Here is an 18663-nt window from a genome sequence, read left to right as displayed (position 1 = left end):
TAAATAATTTGAAACAAGAAATTTAAATCACCCCAGCAGATAACGAAGCGCGAGGAAATGGATAACATTACCTCAAGTGAATTGGCTGGATTTGGTGTGGGTACCCTGCTTCTTTGTGCCACCATCGCGGCCCCCAAAATCGATGCTTTCTTTTCCGCTTCTCAGCGCAGGTAAACGAGTTAGTTATCCTCTCGTCATTTTCCCCCGATACTTTGTTCGTTTCTGCAATGAAGTAAGCTTTGTTTGATTTCCTTATACAGTACTGAATTGCTGCGTTTCGTAGCACTCTTCTTGTTTAACCATGTCAAATCTGCCTTCAATGTTAATGGAGTACAACAAAAGCTCCTGGGTAGTGGGTAGTCCGTGAACATAATTCATGATAATCTATCTCATTTCAATACTTTTTTTTTCTTCTTCTCGTAATCTCATTTTAAAACTTTATTATTGCTATGATAGCTTATTATTTCCAAATTTGATGTCCATGAGCACCATTTTGTACTTGTTGGTAGACACCCTTTTTTCTTGATCACTAGGTGATTAAGTAGATTATTGGAAGGTCAGTATTTGATATAACAACTCATTAGTCACGTCACATGAAGACCCTGGTGTGTTTGGTACATGAATTTAATTTTCGATGCAACGTCAAACCTTTTTACATGATGTATGGATATAAAAAAAAAAATCTGAAGAGTTCTGCTGTTTATAGTTCTACATACAAAATAACATGGAGATGATGATATTTGTACACGTATGAAGCTCAAATGTTTTCCATGTAGGTCTATGAAGTCTTGGAAAATTAAGAGATTTAAATACCGAATGTCACCTAAAGAATTTCTGATGGAAATCATGGTAATGTTATGATGTCGTCGGTCATGCTTAGGGGAACTTTCATGTTTAAGAGTCATTGGGTTTTATTTGAACCGGGGATTTAACTGTTGTTTCTTTTCAGTCCATGATCTATGGCCATGTTCTAATGAAACATGTCTATTCAATCTAGTGGCATTTACCAGATTTGTTATTTTCCACCCGAGCTTCCTTGTGCTTTAGCTGATCAATATCATCTCCCTAGCTTCTCTCTTTTGGCCAGTTATTATCGCTCGAAACCAAATGATCAAAATAAAAAGAAAATAGCCGTTTCAAGGCAGAAAGGTCTGATTAGACCCAGTCCATAATGAAAAGTATTGCACTTCTGCATGAGGATGACCAATAGCAATAATAGTATATAACACAAAAATAAGCTCTGCGAACCAATATGAAAAGAGATGTATTAGCCTATTAGGTCATCTAGCTCAGTGCACAAGGAAGAGTATGGGAAATATTAGTTTTTAGATCCATTGGTTCTTTAATTGTCATGTATTTGTAATTTATCCAGTTTCTTCAACATAACCATACAATTCTTTCGGACAGCACTTACTTTTATAGCACTTGCTTGAAGTATAGCAGTTGTATGCTAGAAATTTTGGGGAGATCGCATTCATAATTATTATGTCAGATTTGTTGTGTCTTCCTTCTTGTTAGAGGGTTATCCATGCAACTCTTGGTTTTCATGGAGTTTTTTATATTTCCTGTATAAAATTTAATATCATGGTATTGATGCAATATTCTGTTTCCCATTTGTGGAAGTTTGTTGATTGAAGTTGACATGCCAGCCAAGTACATGAGTTGATTTGGCAATTGATAGCTTGTATGCCGCCTTCGTGTACTTCTACACGTAGTAGTGTAGATCATTATCATCCCATCCATATCCCACAAGCTTCATACTAAAGATTGGGTCTTAACTCTTAATGCAGCGATTCTTCCAAGCGTCAAGCCTTTTTGAAAATCATAGATGCTGCTTCTTAATCTGTCTATCAGTTTGTCTCTGCCCTTAATTTATAGATTTATAAGTATTGGTGGACTGCTTGACTATTATTGTGTTTTTTATAGTTCCCTTGATTTTTTTTTTTTGGGGCTGCTATAGTTCCCTTGATTATGATGAAGTAAGTTCTGATGATTAATTTTTATTGCAACTCACATAGTCATAAATGGTTTTAGCTGAGATATGAACAATAACAACAGTTTAAAGTTTAAAATGAGAATTGCATGGTTGTCAAGTTTTATTTTGATTCATGGATTAGATTGATCTACACTATTGAAGACCATTTCAACTCAAGGTTGAAGCTGTTAAATGGAAGTTCATCTACGACATCCCTACTTACGGCAGCTCATTAGGCTTGAAGTTTGAATAAAGCACAGACCCATTTTTATCTCATGCTTTAACTTAATCTTAATTAAGAGAATGAGGGGTGATCCTTTACCATTTTGGCTATACGTTATAGGGGTCTGCTATCATGTTAAAAATCAAGATTTTTCTAATTCACATCCCTTACAGTAGTCCTTTGGATCTTATTATGATTTCTAACATACTTGACATGTCTGTCGCAACCATTTAATGCAGCTCATTGGGTTTGTGTAAACGATGTGGCAACTTGAGGAGAATAGCATGTTCTAGATGCAGAGGAACAGGATCGGTTAGAGAAGGGGCAATATTTGCGGTTAAACTTGTAGAGGATTTGTATGAAACCCTTGGGAGTAACCCAGGAAAGCAGGTACCGTGCATAAAATGTCAATCCAAAGGTTACTTTTCGTGTCCTGATTGTTCCAGACTATAATCAGTTAGATTTTTTTCCCCCCTTCAAAGTCATGTAACAAATCTTCTCTGTTAACAAACATTCTTGTCCTCAATATAAAGACATTATAGTCGTATGCGCTTTTCCTTTGCTTGTTTTCCTTTTTCTTCCCCTCATAAATGGTGATATGTTGGAGAATCTTTCTTCGGAAACAATTTAGGTGCAGTCATCTATGTATTTTTGCTCAGATATTTGGTTATATGTAGATATTTTCTGCATCTTCGCACTATATTGTTGACTTATTTGACAAACGATAAATGCACGCACTCCCTATGTACTTTCATCCATTGAAAACAGACACTATGAACTTTGAAATCGCATAATACATTCATGAACTTTAGTATACCTGAAAGCAGACCTTTTCATCACCTTCAGCTAAATACTTAATGGATATCTATTGTGTGTGTGTGTGGAAAGATGAATAGTATGAACTTATTGTCTTTGTTTTAGTTTCTTCCTTGTAATTTTCCTAATTGTTTCATTATTTATTTACAGAGTTTAAATTATAAATACCATGTTGGAAGTATTGAACAATCAAAATATGCCACGTGTGAAAGGAAGGATTTGTTCCCAAGCAATAAATTTAATGAGTCAAAAAATAAGAGGGGTGTCATCATTCCTTTGAAAAAATTCTGCTTCAAGCCTTGTTGCAGTGAACCATAATCAAAATGATTTTTTTTTTTCCTTTTTCTTTTTTAACAGGATTCCTGGCATGCTTTCTTTATCTGTTGTTTTCTGTTAAATTTCATTGCATGCTTTTAATTGACAAACTCGGAACCCGATTCTTTCCTTAGTAGTTGTAGCATTCCACGAGGGTCGTCAGTATTTACTTTGTTACTGTTTGGGAAACACATTGATGCTCTTGCCTGGGTCATTGGTCCACTTTAGCCTTTAAGGATAAATTCTCCACTCACTCATGGGTGGCTTTAATTTCTGCACCACTTTATACAATTTTTTTATTACCAGCAGAAATTCAATCATGTCAGATCAACTATCAAGCAGTACAAGAGCTCTGGATGAAACCAAAATGCGTAGCCTAGGCATGATCCTTCATTAGAATGGAACTCTATATGATTCTTCTGTAGCCATAAGTTGGAATAAATTATGATGACTGTGTAATGAGATACATTAGGCAATTCAGGAAAACTTGGAAATTGGCTTTCTGCTATGTAGATATCTGAGTGAGAGGATGAAGCAAAATGCAGATCAAGTAAAACGGCGAGGGAAGAAATAATTGTATGATGTTACATTATGGTGGTTTTAGTTTTTGAGAACAATAACTTGTAAGAGAAACATTGGTCGCTCAAATTCTGAGCGGAAAGGTTCCAATCAGTGAGAGATATTAAAATCAGTGAGCTGTGATGCGCAGAAAAGGGATGGGAGCCATAGTTTTCTGAAAGAGCAACACAGCTCTATACGAGAGGCTAATGTTCTGATGCGGTTGGCAATTTTAAGAAAAGTGCAAAATCTGTGAATAATTCGACCCTGAAGTTGTAGTGTAACCAAGTCAATTTTTCCTATGAAAAATCAATTTTACCACTTTAATGTGTGTTTGGATTAGGACTGTTCACGAGACGAAACACGGGATGGAGGTACTTTAGCATGTGTTTGGATTAGGGATGTTTATGGGACGGGACGGGATTGGGACACCCCCATCCATGTCCCGTCCCGAAAAAAAAAATTAATACTAAATTTTAGTCCCGTGTCTCGTCCCGTCCCGAAAGTCATCCTGTCCCATTAGGAGTCGAGACGGGATCGAGACAAAATCGAGACGTCTCGCCGTCCTGATAAATTGAATAATATCGAAGAAAGATCTAGATAATAACGTTTATTAAAATTTTAAATCATATAATTTATTAAGTTTAAAATCAAAACAATACAAGTATATAAATTACAACAACTTAAAGTCAATTATTGAATTACATTAATCACAACTATACATTATAATAGCAAATACAAGTAATCTGTAGGCTATAAGAGTAGCAATAATAGGTAAGTCACGCACAATATCAAATCATTGTTCTTTTACTTTAGTGGAGATGTATTAAGTTAATTACTTTTCTGAAAAAATACAAGAAATATGTTATAAATAAAATTTATTAAATAAATAGATATGATAATAAATTATATTAATCTAATTAATATATTTAAAACGAAAAATAATGTATATATAATATTCGGAACGGGATGGGACATCTCAATGGTAATCCTGTGTCTCGTCTAGTCTCGAACTCCTTTCTTGTCTCATTCCGTAAAGTCTCGTCCCAATTATTTTTGGATCAGGACTAGACCTATCTTAATATGATCAAGACGATATCGGGCCAATTGGGACGAGTTCAAACAGAACACCCCTAGTTTGAATAACGTTTTTAATCGATTATTTAAAAAAATTGATTAAAAATGAAAATTATCCAAATACCCATAAAATGGGTTAATCAATTTTTGGGTCAAAAATTGATTTTCTTCATAAGCTAAGAAATTGAGTGTTTTGAGGAAAAGCTAATGAAAAATGTTGAGAAAATTATAAAAAAAGGCTAAAAAAATTATAAAAAAGCACATAATTTAATAAAAATAAAACCAAACTCTTTTCTATTTTTTTAATAAAATTCAAACTTTATATCTTCAAAAAATTAATATTTAATATTTAAAAATTAAATTATATAGTATTTTATATATTAAAATTAATTCTGATTAAATTATTTAAACTTTTTAAATTATGTTAAAATTAATTTTAAAAAATTAATATTCAAACATATCGTGTTATAATATAATCAATTATAATTAAAATTTAATACTTAATTAATTATTTTTATAATTTATTATATTTAACTAAAATTTAAGTGGACACTTGCAAGAAACTCGTAAATACGTAGTCGAGAGAGTCGTGCCCTATACACTCTGATTCCAAGCACAGTTGCTCTTATATTATAAAGATGTCAAACCCACCATTGAATTTGATGGCGCATATCACCCATCTCCAAATACTGTCAGGATTGAATTTTCATATTAAAAATGTATTTTCTTTTTTCTTTCATTTTTAATATGTTAAATAAATTATTGATTTTGGTGGGGAGCGGATACGGATTGCCATTGTCAGGGGTTAGAATCTGGTGGAGCAAAATGAAAAGGGTGAAGTTTGCTTTTCCCGGGCACGCGACCGACACAACACACGTCGACGGAGGGTGATACAGCGGCCCCAAGCTGCCGCTCTCTCCTGCTGACACGTAATACTGACAGGGCAGTCTCACGTCTCCGTACCACGTCGCTGCGCACGCGCCGCTGTTATTTGTTTTCCATCAATCGGGTTTGCGTCACCTGGCACTGTGCATGCCCCCTCCTATTGCAGCTCGACACGTCACTCTCCCTCTACAGTTTCATACAACCTCGGGATTCACCGTTGATAATGGCCCAACACTGGAGTGGAGCCCAACAATGATTTTAAAAGCAAGTAATTTTACATCTTGTCCAAAGTAATTAACTATTTTGGAGAGAAGGGGGAAGAGAGAGCATTATGTTGAATGAATTGAGTGATTCAGATGACTAAAATTTGTTGCGTTAGTGTTACTTTTAGGTGGTGGTGTGATTATGGGAGTGAGAGAATAAAAGAGCCGAGAAAGGTAGAAGGGGAAATCATGTAATTTAGGCCACTAAAAATGGGAGCAAAGTGGAATTGAAGGGGGGAGAGAAAAAAAGGGCAAAGCAAAGGGAAGGGCATATTTTGATTTCCATTTTTGGAAAAGGGCGCTGCCGCTTCCCTCATAATGAGTTGCCTTATTTGGGATGTGGTTAGTGGCTACTAGTAGCCTGATCAATGACCCCCTCCTTTGTTATTTTTACGGCTTTACCCCCCCTCTCTCACTACATTTAATAGGGGAAGAATGGGAGTCCAAAAGGTTAAATTAACAACAGACTTATTTTTAACAGCGACGTCAACCTTTGTTCAACTAGGGGATGCAATTATATAAACTGCATAATATTATTATATTTTATCATATATTTTTAATAAAATTTTAAAAATAAATTATAAATATTAATTTAGCAATCACAAATTGATGAATAATAATTGCAGATAATGCATTTAAAGTTTTAAACCTACTTCCTTTAATTATAGTATAGGACATTTATAATTATTTCACCGTGCTAAAAAAACTAAGGCAGAACCTTAATCTCATAAATTCTTGAGGAAATTAGCTCAATGACATTAAAAAATATAACTCTAATAAATTATGAATAAGGTTTTTAAATATTTTTGAATATGGTCCATTCATAAAATCAATTAGATATGTTTTCCTTTTGTATCCTCAGAATAAATTTATGATTAAAACATAATATATTTGATTTAACTAATCTTTAGTTGATTGAATCTTTCATTTTTATTATAAAAAATCATATTATGCATACTCTTTCTCTGATTTATCACCTCTGAATATTTTCTTTATTAGATTTTTGGATCTAATTTTCTTGGATCATTATATTCATCTCTCGTATAGTTCTTTTCTTCATTAAAATTTTTGATTTAATTTTTCTAGATCACCATCTTCATCGTAGAGCTTTTCCTTTCTTTCCCTCTCTATTCTTCCCCAGATATTTCGACGAGGATATTAGACATTGAAAAGAAAACTCCATTACTGATTTGCAATATTATATCATTAATATACAGCTGTATATAAATGATAAACAAATTGATAAATGTTCACTGATATAGCTTATATGTTAGTGATATATAATAGTATATCATTGATATACTATCGTAAATCAATATAACCAGACAATCAAACATAAACTTATGTAGCATCGCAAATTAATAACATGAAAATAGAAAATCATTTTCTCAAAATAAATCAAACAAAATCTCAAGAAATCCTTACTTGAATTCTGGCTTTTGTAACATAGTCTAATCGGATTTCCTCACCCTAGATCTGCAGCTTTAGTATGGCTTTATGTAGAAGCTGCAATTTCAGACTTCCTTACCTTGCATTTGTGATTTTTTGACCTGAGTCTATAGCTTCCAGTCTATCTCACCTCACCTTGCATTCTTTTGATCTCCTGACTGAACCTCTAACTTTGTTTATCCATTAATGTGAGTTATTTCATTATTTACTGTCAATTTCTTTGCCATTGTGATCGAGAGTATAGTGTCGTCTCCATGTATTTGAGTGGGTGAAAGTGAAATTAGTGTGAAAAAGGAGAATTAGGGTATTGTGATATTTAAGAGTATTTTTATCTTTTGTATCAAAGGTAAATTAAAAAATGGTCATTATCATAATTTAAGAAAGGGTGAGTTATTAATTTTATTTAACTATATAATATTGGCTAAATTTGCTAAAGCCCCTAAATTCTTTTGCTTATTTTTGACAATATTATTATTAAAATATTATATAAATATTTCAATAATAAAAATTGAAATTCTAATGTATCATTTAAAAAAAGAATAATAAATGCAATGAGGATATAGTTAAAAAATTAATTATAAAAATTAATTAATGCACAAACAAGGCTTCTAGAATATGTTTCATATTACAGTTCAAAGACAGAAACTTCTCGTTTGCAATTGTCTGATTTAATGTTTGTAACTTGTTTTTGCAAATTTTTTTTATTCATATACCTATTTTGTGAAAAAATTATTATTTTAAAACTTAAATGTCATTCTCTATTTCACCAAAAAATAAAATAAATGTCATTTTCTATCTAATCTCCCTACTACATATGTCTCACTATGGTCTCCCCCTACTCAGAATTTGAATTTGGTGATTGCACTTAGTATAGGTGCTTATCTAAACTGTTAAAATTTAAATTAACGGTTGAGATAAATATATTTATTCATTAATTTTAAATAGAGTATAAGTTCATAATCATTGACTTAAATTTTAATGGTCTAGATGATATAGGCATCGAACTAAGTACAATCACTGAATTCAAATTTCACTACTCATGGCTACATTTTCCACTCCTAATTATTATCTCTCTTTCTGTTTTGGTTTCATATAATCCCCACTCAATCGCATCATGAGTTATGGAATTGGTTTTGGTGCTCCCTGTCTAAACTTTAGACCAGATTTACATATTTTATTTTATATTTATTAAAATGAAAATTATAAAAAATTTAATAAACCTATCTTATCAGCAATTTGGACAATACATATTTAATTTAATGGTCCAAATTAATAATTTAAGTATTTATAATTTTTATAAATTAACTATGTAGATATATTTTGTACAATCTAAATTTAATATTAATTTTTTTAAATTTCTTATAATTTTTTAATTTATTAAATATAATATTTAAAATAAATATAATCTTCAAATTGACATTTTAAAAATTTTAAATCTTGAAGAATAGTTTTAAATAATTAATTTATAAAAATTTTAATATTAAATTAAACCATTAAAATTAAATTTATGTTATTTAGATTGATAATAAAATATATTTATTAATTTTTTATAGTTTTTATTTTAATAAATATAAAATAAAACTTACAAATTTAAACTATCTAAATTAAAATTTTGGGTTGTTCAAATGTCACGGCAACTAGACCCCTATTTTCATCCCATGGCCGGACGTACACGCTAGCTGGGAGCCACATTTTTCGTTTTTACACCGTCTCAACGAACTCTTTCATGTCTCTCTACCTTGACTTTAATATTTAATATTACCGGTGCGTAAACAATATTAATATCCATCCATGGCTTTTCTATTTGAATATTTTAATTGTATTCATGTTAATATTAATATCGATATCACCCTGCTGACGCATTTTCGTTTTTGTTATCCATTTTGAAGACAGATGAGTCTTTTCCTGGCTTTGCAAAAATCTTCAATATTAATATATATCAACAAATTTTGTAAAATAATAATGATTCGTCACAAATTTTTTTTCTCCCATTAATTAACATACTTTGATGTAATGTTAATTATCATATTCCATTGGTTCATTAATTTTTATATAATCAATTTAATTTTAGTCTAATATTAATATTACTATTTCATTGGTTGATGTGATTGAATTTTTTTTTGATTGGTTGACATAATTTAGTTTATTTTTTAAAGTATTAAATTCTATTTCAAATTTTTCTTGAGTCATCTATTACGGGAGTATTAACTATGCTGTTTCTCATGCTTTGGAGCCTTGCTAGAGAGTTTCTATACATCCCAATACAGGAATGTCTGTGTCTCTTAGTCTCATATGCCATAATCGATGATTGACTAGCCATTCTTTTAAATTGGTTTGTTGTCGACAGTGGAGAGTTGGGCGGTCAAGGTGCAGGAGTTTCACACCTCTTTCTAGCCAATGTCAAGGAGAGGATATCAAGTTAATCTACATACTTCTTGAAGAATTCAAGAGCTTGATTTTGTCGTGCTTGATTGACAGCCCTTAGCACGAGTTTCAACCCGTACAATGCGTGGGCAATGTATGAAACACTCTCTAGTTTATATATACATACACACACACAAAAAAACACACTATGGAATTCTAGTTTCATTTCATTCATCTATTGTGCAATCTTGGAGTCAGTTTCTTGCTGCTGAGGGAAACCTCCTCTGCTTTTTCGTTGAGGTAGAGGCAAATTTGGACAATCCCGATCTAATATTTTTAATTTATATTTTAAAATAAAAAATATATAAACATTGTAAGAAAATTTAATAAATAGCTATTAATATGAAAGTCTAGATTTAATATTAAAATTTAAATTGACTCTTTTAATATATGTTAAACAGTGCATATATATTTTAAACAGAGCAGTAAACTTATCAAAAAGTTTAATATTAAATTTAGACCATTCATATTAAATCTAGACTATCAAATTGATGAGCTTATTTATTAATTTTTTTATATTTTTTATTTTAAAAATAAAAATTAACAATATTAAATATGAATCATTTAAATTTTTAGATTTGCCTCTACTTCAGCAGGCTCTTTGCAGAGAGAAGCCAACTCTGCACAATCATATCCTACAGCATGCTATAGAACTGAACATTCCCACTAAATTAATGTATAATATATTTTCAATGGTTTTAAGTTAATTTTAATTTTTATCATACAATATAACGTACTCCATCGTCCATTGATTTAGGCCATATCGTTGCAACAATTTATCGTGAAGTCTTCAATTCAAATGAATGGAGAGCAAGCCATTAAAGTCAACATATATAAAATAAAATTTGCTGACAGATTTTCGACTCATCACACACACACACATGATGCCTAGGGAGATGGGGTTCGATAGGAGCTAAATAGCCATTGTCCTCTCAAACATGTGAAATATTGGAACTCCCTTTCCCTTTAACTATCAAGGTCACATCTCATCCTCAGAGTTCTAAAAGTTTTTTTTTTTTTATATTTCTAAAAAGATTCCGGAAACTTCACTGTCTACAATACAATCTTATGGTTCTCTACTTGATATTGCAGGTAACAGAGTGTTAGAAGATATAATTAGACAGATCAAAACCATTACATATTCTAATTCACTGCAACACCGACAAAATGAAATGTCAGGGGATTTCTAAGTCAAGTCAAGAGATTGACAAAATATATCACTTTATTCTATACATTAACTTTCCATGAATTAATAATCGTGCTTAGCGTGGGTGTCAATGTGGTGAATTTTAATTTCTTGAGAATATTGAAGCCAATAATAAAATGACACGTGGGGAACCCGTTTAAGGTTTGTGACGACGTCTTGATGCTTCTCTGCAGAAGTTGGAAAATGACAGATTTTTCTTTTCATAAATGACCCTCCCACCACTGTCCTCGCGCGCTCCTCAACTCGCCCTTCCTTCCCTTTATTCTTTTAAACCCGTCCTCGTTTAAAAAAACAAAAATTACTGTCATTTTCAATTAATTTTAATATCTAATTATGACAATTTGGAAAAAATTATAATACTCTTACTGTCAAAAAAATATTTTATATTTTTATATAAATGAGCATAAAATTCAATTAAATAATTTAAAAAATAATGAGGAAGTCTGGTGGAGTGCGGTCACGCGCCAGGCGCGGGTAGGCATGATGAGGGATACCGAAAAAACCTCAACCAAGCAAAGCATGGGAAGGAGGAGTAGTATGAAACTGGAAGGAACACCAGGCCAACCCCCAAAGCTGCACTCCATTTTCTGGTGGAGATTGACAAAACCTGCTGAAGATAAAAAAAACCCCATTTAAGAGAGAAACCAAAGCTAGAAGCCAACCCACAACTCAAAAAAGAAAGAAAGAAACTTTCTTATCTCTCTCTAGGGTTTCAACTTTCAACCTCAATAATCCAACTTTCTCTTGTTTTCACAAATTTGGTTATACTGGGGTACTGCCCAGAAAAGAGCATCATCTGGTGTGCCCCAGAGGAAGAGGAGGAAGAAAGCAAGAAAAGTGAGGAAAGAGATTGAGGTGGAGGGATTGTATAGAATAGAAAGAAATTAATAAAAAAGGGAAGTTTTAGATCAAGAGGGGTAATAGAGAGATAGATTGGGAATTTTAATTTAGAGTTAGTTTATTGGGATATGGGGAGGGGAAGAGTGGAGTTGAAGAGGATAGAGAACAAGATAAACAGGCAGGTCACTTTTGCTAAGAGGAGAAATGGCCTTCTCAAGAAAGCCTACGAGCTCTCTGTTCTCTGTGATGCTGAGGTTGCCCTCATCATCTTCTCCAACCGTGGCAAGCTTTATGAGTTCTGTAGCAGCTCTAGGTATGTTTTGTGTCACCTCTCTCTTCTTAATCTTAACTTCCTTTCTCCCTGTTTTTCTCCTTTTCAAAAACAGTCACGCTATCTATTTGGTCATGGACGATCGCGATCTACATGCTCCTTTTTCTTTTGCTGCCGTTATTTACTGTGTGTTCATAGCTTGTCTTTAACACGAGGCTGTTTTCTAGCTATTTTCCTCTTTTAGAGTATATTTCTTTGATTTTGCTCTTACCCTAGTTTTTTCTTTTAATGAAATATTTGCCGTGTTTAACTATATCATGTTTGATCTGATTTTTCGTTCACTTATATGTGACTTTTACGAGATGCTTGATGATCAGCTTCGTCTTTTATTCTTTTTCTCTATCTCTTTTACGGCTTTATCACCTTTGATTCGATGAAGAACTATTTTCATGAAGCATTTGAGCTGCTGCTAAACCTGGATTTCAGAGGCTAATAATGAGTGTACGTCGTCGAGTACAATTTTTTTTTTTTTTCCTTATGTGGATCTTTGCAATGATCTGGTGTACTGTAAAAGTCTCGGTTGGATACTTAATGAGAACTCAAGAATCAAAAGAACACGCAGTGCTAGATTATCTTGAAAGGGAGCTTTTAGTCTTAGATAACACTGATTATGGAAGAATCTGCCACTCCAAGTCATGGTCCTGATCTCATGAACATAGTCCAGCTTTACATATATTCTTTTTTGCTAGAAACATAGGACTGATGAAAAAGCCCGTTATTTGCAATAATTTTATTCCTGAAACTTGTATCTACGCGTCTTCCAATGGAGTTAGGTCATCAATGACAATAAGGCTACAGATTTTTTGACTGAAAAAGAAACTAAAGAAATATCTTATATAAGTATCGGTTCTTTACCACCACTCGTACTTCTTAATTCTTAATTAAAAAGTTAATTATAACTTCAATTTCAGCTTGCTGCTGTGTATCGTGTTTAAACTTCTTCGAGTTGCTTTGGTTTTTCAAAATACGGGAAGTTAAATATTTGTTCTGTCTTAAATGAAGTTCCTCGGATTGAGAATAATAAGTACATGTTTTTTCAAAAAGTTTAAAAATATTACTTATTAAGATTATTCTTTTAGAGGCCTTCTGGCTAATTAGATTTTTTTAAGGAATATTTCAATAATATATACATGCACATTTTCTAAACTCTATTAATTGTTCACGCATGTTTCCAAATTTTTACTTTCGAAAAAAATCAGTGAGAAATTTTTATTTTGACACCTAAATTTTGTATCTGATGCAACCGCCCTTTGTTATGAGATAGCAAATTAGGCTATATATTGTATATATTTCTCTGTGTGATAAACCTTGTCTATAGTTCTTATTATCCCCTCGCCAATGTAAACCATGGTTTCGTTTGAAGAGTTTAATTTCCTTGCTACATAAATTTCTCCTTTATTTCCTTTAATTGATGAGTTTTTCAAGTTGCTTGTCACTTGTTTGGCATAAATATTCATGCACGGTTGATGTCTTGTTTAGCATATTTTATCACACGCATTCATAGTCCCTTTTTTCTTGGGGCCCCCCGGGGGGGGGGATCTCGGAATTCATTAATCTAGGGTTACTATGCATCGGGCTAAAATAAAATCTATCGCTTACTATGTAATGTTATTTACTTGGAAGGAAAATTAATGTTGGTAAATTGCTAGACATCGATACTAGCGATACATAAAAAGAGAAGTTGGTATAATAGTATTAAAGTCATTTGAGTAAGGGTAGTTCAGGTCAAAAATAAAGTAAGGGTAGGGTTTCTCTCCTAATCACTGGAGATTTGTATGTATGAAATACAATAGTATTCATCATAGATGTTGAAAAGATATAATATTAGAGACCTTGGGTCTTTTATAGTTTTCCGGAGGAGATCTATATGTTGCCTTGCCAATAATTGTCAGTCAAATGAAAATCTATAAAAAAAAAAAAAATTAAATATAAGCAATCAGAAAGAGGTTGCAACTTATAGCTGGATTAAAGTTATGATAAATATATAGGAGCTTTTGCATGATCTATAATGTGTAGGTTCAAGTTCCTATGATGTTAAGAGCTTTATATCTGTTGGTATAGTGTCAATCATTCTCAAGCAAATCCTTAGCATGTAGTCTTTTCAGATTAGCTTCTACCTATTCTTTAATAGTTTTTATCTTTAGCTATTCCATTTGTTTAAGAATATAAAATATTTTTAATCAAATTTCTCCCCTTAATAAAATAATTACTTATTTTTTAACTAATTCTATCTTTTCATATTTATTCTTATTAAACACCCTACAATAAATATAGAGTCATTATTAATAGGGATTACTTTTAAAAAAAAGACAATAATTACAACTCGAAAGATTAAAAAATACCCTTATATTTTTAAATATTTAATTTTTTAAAAAAATGTTTTATATTTTTAAAACAAGGAGTATGAATTATTATGCCAAAGAGTCAAATTGGTGCCATATGATTCTTATAAGGTCGGAAAGATTTCAAATTCATGCACACACTTTGAAAAAGAACAGTCTTAGTATTACTACTGATTTGATTGTCATTTGATTCTTAAAACAAGAAAAGACGATAAGGATCGTCAGTGAAACTTGATAATAAATAAAAGACTGTCATAACTATAGGAGAAGCACTCTAGAAGATTCATTGTTAACAGGAAAAAACCGGGAATATTCAAACTGAACCGCCAGAGAGAAACTGCTAGCCTCCAAAATATAGAAGAGCAAGAGAGCTGAAAGTACTGTTTTGTTTTGCGTACTGTACATGCTGTGCTTGAATAGTAAAAAACGTATAGCTAGGAGATTAGCACTGTAGCAGAGAGAAGATATAGTTTTCATAACTTTTTAAATGCAAAAACCGTACATATGCCTTGTGTCGTTCTAGATTTGAGTCCATCTACCCAATCTTAATTACTTGGTACGTAAATCATTCACATGCCTCCTGGAAATGCAAGTTATTGCAAGCAGTCGCATCTCTGATCTGATCTTGACTTGTTTGTCTTCTAATCTAAACATCATGATTATTACTAAAATGATCCCTTGTGCATTCCCTTCGATAACCAGACTCAGTCTAGTTAATTCCTTTTCCTTCTTCAATAAACCAAAACTTGGTTCTACCTGAAGCAATTGTACACGAAAGAGACCAAAGGATTGGAAAAACAAGTAATGTATATAAGTCGACATGTGAACATGGCAGACTAGTCTGAGCTGTCGCTTGTCGTTTTGATGATCCCGTTCCGACATATAATGTATATAGGAGTAAAGAACCATCACTTTCTGGTAGTATAGTGAAATAGTGATCATAGGGTGTTGAGTAATTAAATTGATGTGTGTTGGTGGTTTGGTTGAATGGAAGCAGCATGCGGAAAACACGGAAAGGTACCAAAAGTGCAGCTATGGTGCAGTTGAAGTCAGCAAGCCTGCCAAAGAGCTCGAGGTTACTTCGTTATCTCTTGCCTTTCTATCTTCACTCATCCCACTTTACCCTAATTTCATACTGTTTTCTGACGTTACTTTGCAGTTCTAGTACATAGCTACAGCTTCCCCCCACAATAAATAACACAAAATTGCATCAACCATGAACTTAAATTTCCCCTCCACGTTATATCCATTCATCAGTAACCAATAATCATAATATCCTTTCTAGCATTTGAAGTGCAACACAAACTTTATTCCTTTTATTTATCATTAGAAATTAATTTGTTAATTTGTTAAAAGCTAATTTTCGAGAGCTTAACAGTTTACTTACTCGATTATTAATTAGTGGTAGATGGATAATTTTAAAGCAGCTATGGTGCAGTTGAAGTCAGCAAGCCTGCCAAGAGAGCTCGAGGTTTTACTTCGTATCTCGTGCCTTTCTATCTTTCACTCATCCCACTTTACCCTAATTTCATACTGTTTCTGACGTTACAGCACATCTTGGTAATTAACTTCACTTTGCAGTTCTAGTACATAGCTTCAGCTTCCCCCACAATAAATAACACAAAATGTGCATCAACCATGAACTTAAATTTTCCCCTCCACGTTATATCCATTCATCAGTAACCAATAATCATAATATCCTTTCTAGCATTTTGAAGTGCAACACAAACTTATTCCTTTTATTTATCATTAGAAATTAATTTGTTAATTTGTTAAAAGCTAATTTTCGAGAGCTTAACAGTTTACTTACTCGATTATTAATTAGTGGTAGATGGATAATTTTAAAGTTGGGAGAATGACATTTAGTGTGCGTTTGGTTCTACATTAATTTGCACATGTTTCAATGCGAGTAAATAGCTAGGGAAGCATGTATCTTAGGGCTTTTTTAAATGCACGTTTGACCTTCTTCCAATGCCAAAACACACAGCTTAAGAACCCATAAGATTTAAAAAAACTACCACGAATCTCAAGAATCTAAGAACTGTTATTATTCTTCCCATTCGTGCTAACTAGCTAGTTTTCTTAGTTATTACAACTTATCCCTTTTATTCTTATCAGTTCGATTGGTACTCAAAGTTATAATGTTTAGAAAGATTTAGTTGTAAGTAATGAAAAAGAGTGATTGTAATATTCAAATCCTCGGATCTTTAATTGTGAGGGTTTTCTAAGTTTGAAGTCCTTCAAAATTAATTTATTGTGCAACGAGCTAGTTTTGTTTTCATTTTCCGTTTTTCTGTTGTAGCAGAATAGCTACCCGTGAGTACTTGAAGCTGAAAGCCAGATTTGAATCTCTCCAAAGGACTCAGAGGTACTTTCCTTCTTTCTTTCTCTGATGCTTCTTCAGGCTTGAAATTAACGGTCACAATATTAGATAGTAACTGTATTTTCATATTGTCTCTGAGTTTCTCTGTTGTTGTTTTTGGATAATTTATACTAGCGGCATGCATTTTATTTGAGCCTCTTGCTGCAGAAACCTTCTAGGGGAGGACCTAGGCCCACTGAATACTAAAAGAACTTGAGCAGCTGGAGCGACAACTGGACTCATCTCTCAAGCAAGTGAGGTCCACAAAGGTATGTAATGAAATATTTAGAAAAATAATAATTTATAGGATTTTTGAAGTGCCATGAGTTCAACGTGAAAGTTATATATAAAGACATTTAATTTCATAAACTGCCTCTATTATCACAAACTGCGCTCTGCACGCTTATTTGGAAACGATGTGTTGTGCTGTATATGTTATTATGGCTCATGATGTGGGTTATGTGGCGCTGTCTGGAACTGCATTTTGCAGACACAATTCATGCTGGACCAGCTATCTGATCTTCAAAATAAGGTGACATGGCAGCCTTGTCTTTGTGACTTTATGTAATGAAACAACTTCATCCATTGCCAATATTTTACTTTTACAGGAGCAAGTGCTGGTGGAAGCAAACAGAGCTCTGACTATGAAGGTAACATTACACCATCAACCTCCAAGTTATCCCATCATCACAAAGCATCTTTGACTTTTGCTGTTTCATTTCATCGCAGCTATCCTCACTTTATCATACATCAACTGGTTTCTTGCCCTGTTGACTTGATAATACACGAATTAATCTTGAGACTTGTTGATTGTTGTTTGTTGTTGGCAGCTGGAAGAGATTAATGCGAGAAACCACTTCAGGCAGTCATGGGAAGCTGGTGATCAAAAGCATGCCATATGAGACACACAATGCTCATTCTCAGGGCTTCTTTCAGCCTCTGGAATGCAATCCCACGTTGCAGATGGGGTAACATATATGAATTCTATGAAGATTGATTATGGTTTAAGGAAGTAATTAAAACTAATTCTAGACACGTTCTAATTAATGCATGTCCCTGTTGGACCAGTCCTGAATACAGGTACAATCCAGTAGCTTCAGATCAGATTGCTGCGACAAGCAGTCAAGGCCAGCAAGTGAATGGCTTCATTCCAGGGTGGATGCTCTGAGATTCTGATCAGTTGTGCTTGATAAAAGCAAACATCAAAACAAAGGCAATGGCAAGAACTTGTGCTGGGTTGGTGTTGGCAATGTGTAAATGCTTCATCCTGAGAATTTTCTCCAAGCTTGTTTTTTTCACATAAAACTAAACCAGCAGTGACTTGCTTATATTTTATGAATTGGCTATATATAGAACCTTAGCCATCAAGACTGTTTGCATGTAATGTCCTGGGATCTCTTCAAGCTCAACTTTCGTCTGAAAGAAAGACACATTAATATGTTTATATGTGGTCTTCTTCTTTACTTTCTCCTTGCTTTCATTTTTATTATTTGTTAATAGTTTATAGGATTGTATAGTAGGAAGGATTCATTGAAGTTAGTATAGTTTATAGATTGCATAGTAGGAAGGATTCAATGGAGTTGGTGATATTGATAC

General features: G+C 32.9%; 1 protein-coding gene and 1 pseudogene across 3 annotated transcripts; both read left to right on the top strand.

The window, feature by feature from the left end:
* The first annotated feature begins 32 nt into the window (after positions 1–32).
* Positions 33–4147, top strand: LOC129304949 (uncharacterized). Of its 3 annotated transcripts, none has more exons than XM_054944802.1 (3): positions 33–170; positions 2438–2588; positions 3639–4147. In XM_054944802.1, the coding sequence occupies exons 1-3, from the start codon at positions 58–60 to the stop codon at positions 3687–3689; spliced, it is 315 nt and encodes a 104-aa protein (XP_054800777.1). In that variant the 5' UTR covers positions 33–57; the 3' UTR covers positions 3690–4147. The 3 variants fall into 3 exon arrangements, with proteins under 3 accessions (XP_054800777.1, XP_054800776.1, XP_054800775.1); XM_054944801.1 differs by having other exon boundaries at positions 3636–4147; XM_054944800.1 differs by lacking the exon at positions 3639–4147 and having other exon boundaries at positions 2438–2745.
* Positions 4148–12078: 7931 nt separating this feature from the next.
* LOC129306293 (agamous-like MADS-box protein MADS2) lies at positions 12079–18405 on the top strand (annotated as a pseudogene).
* The last annotated feature ends 258 nt before the right edge of the window (positions 18406–18663 follow it).

The sequence above is a fragment of the Prosopis cineraria genome, unplaced genomic scaffold (assembly GCF_029017545.1).
Source record: "Prosopis cineraria cultivar Desert tree isolate PC_DT_omini unplaced genomic scaffold, ASM2901754v1 PC3, whole genome shotgun sequence".
Classification (NCBI taxonomy): Eukaryota; Viridiplantae; Streptophyta; class Magnoliopsida; order Fabales; family Fabaceae; genus Prosopis; species Prosopis cineraria.
This window is presented reverse-complemented; position numbering and strand designations above follow the sequence as displayed.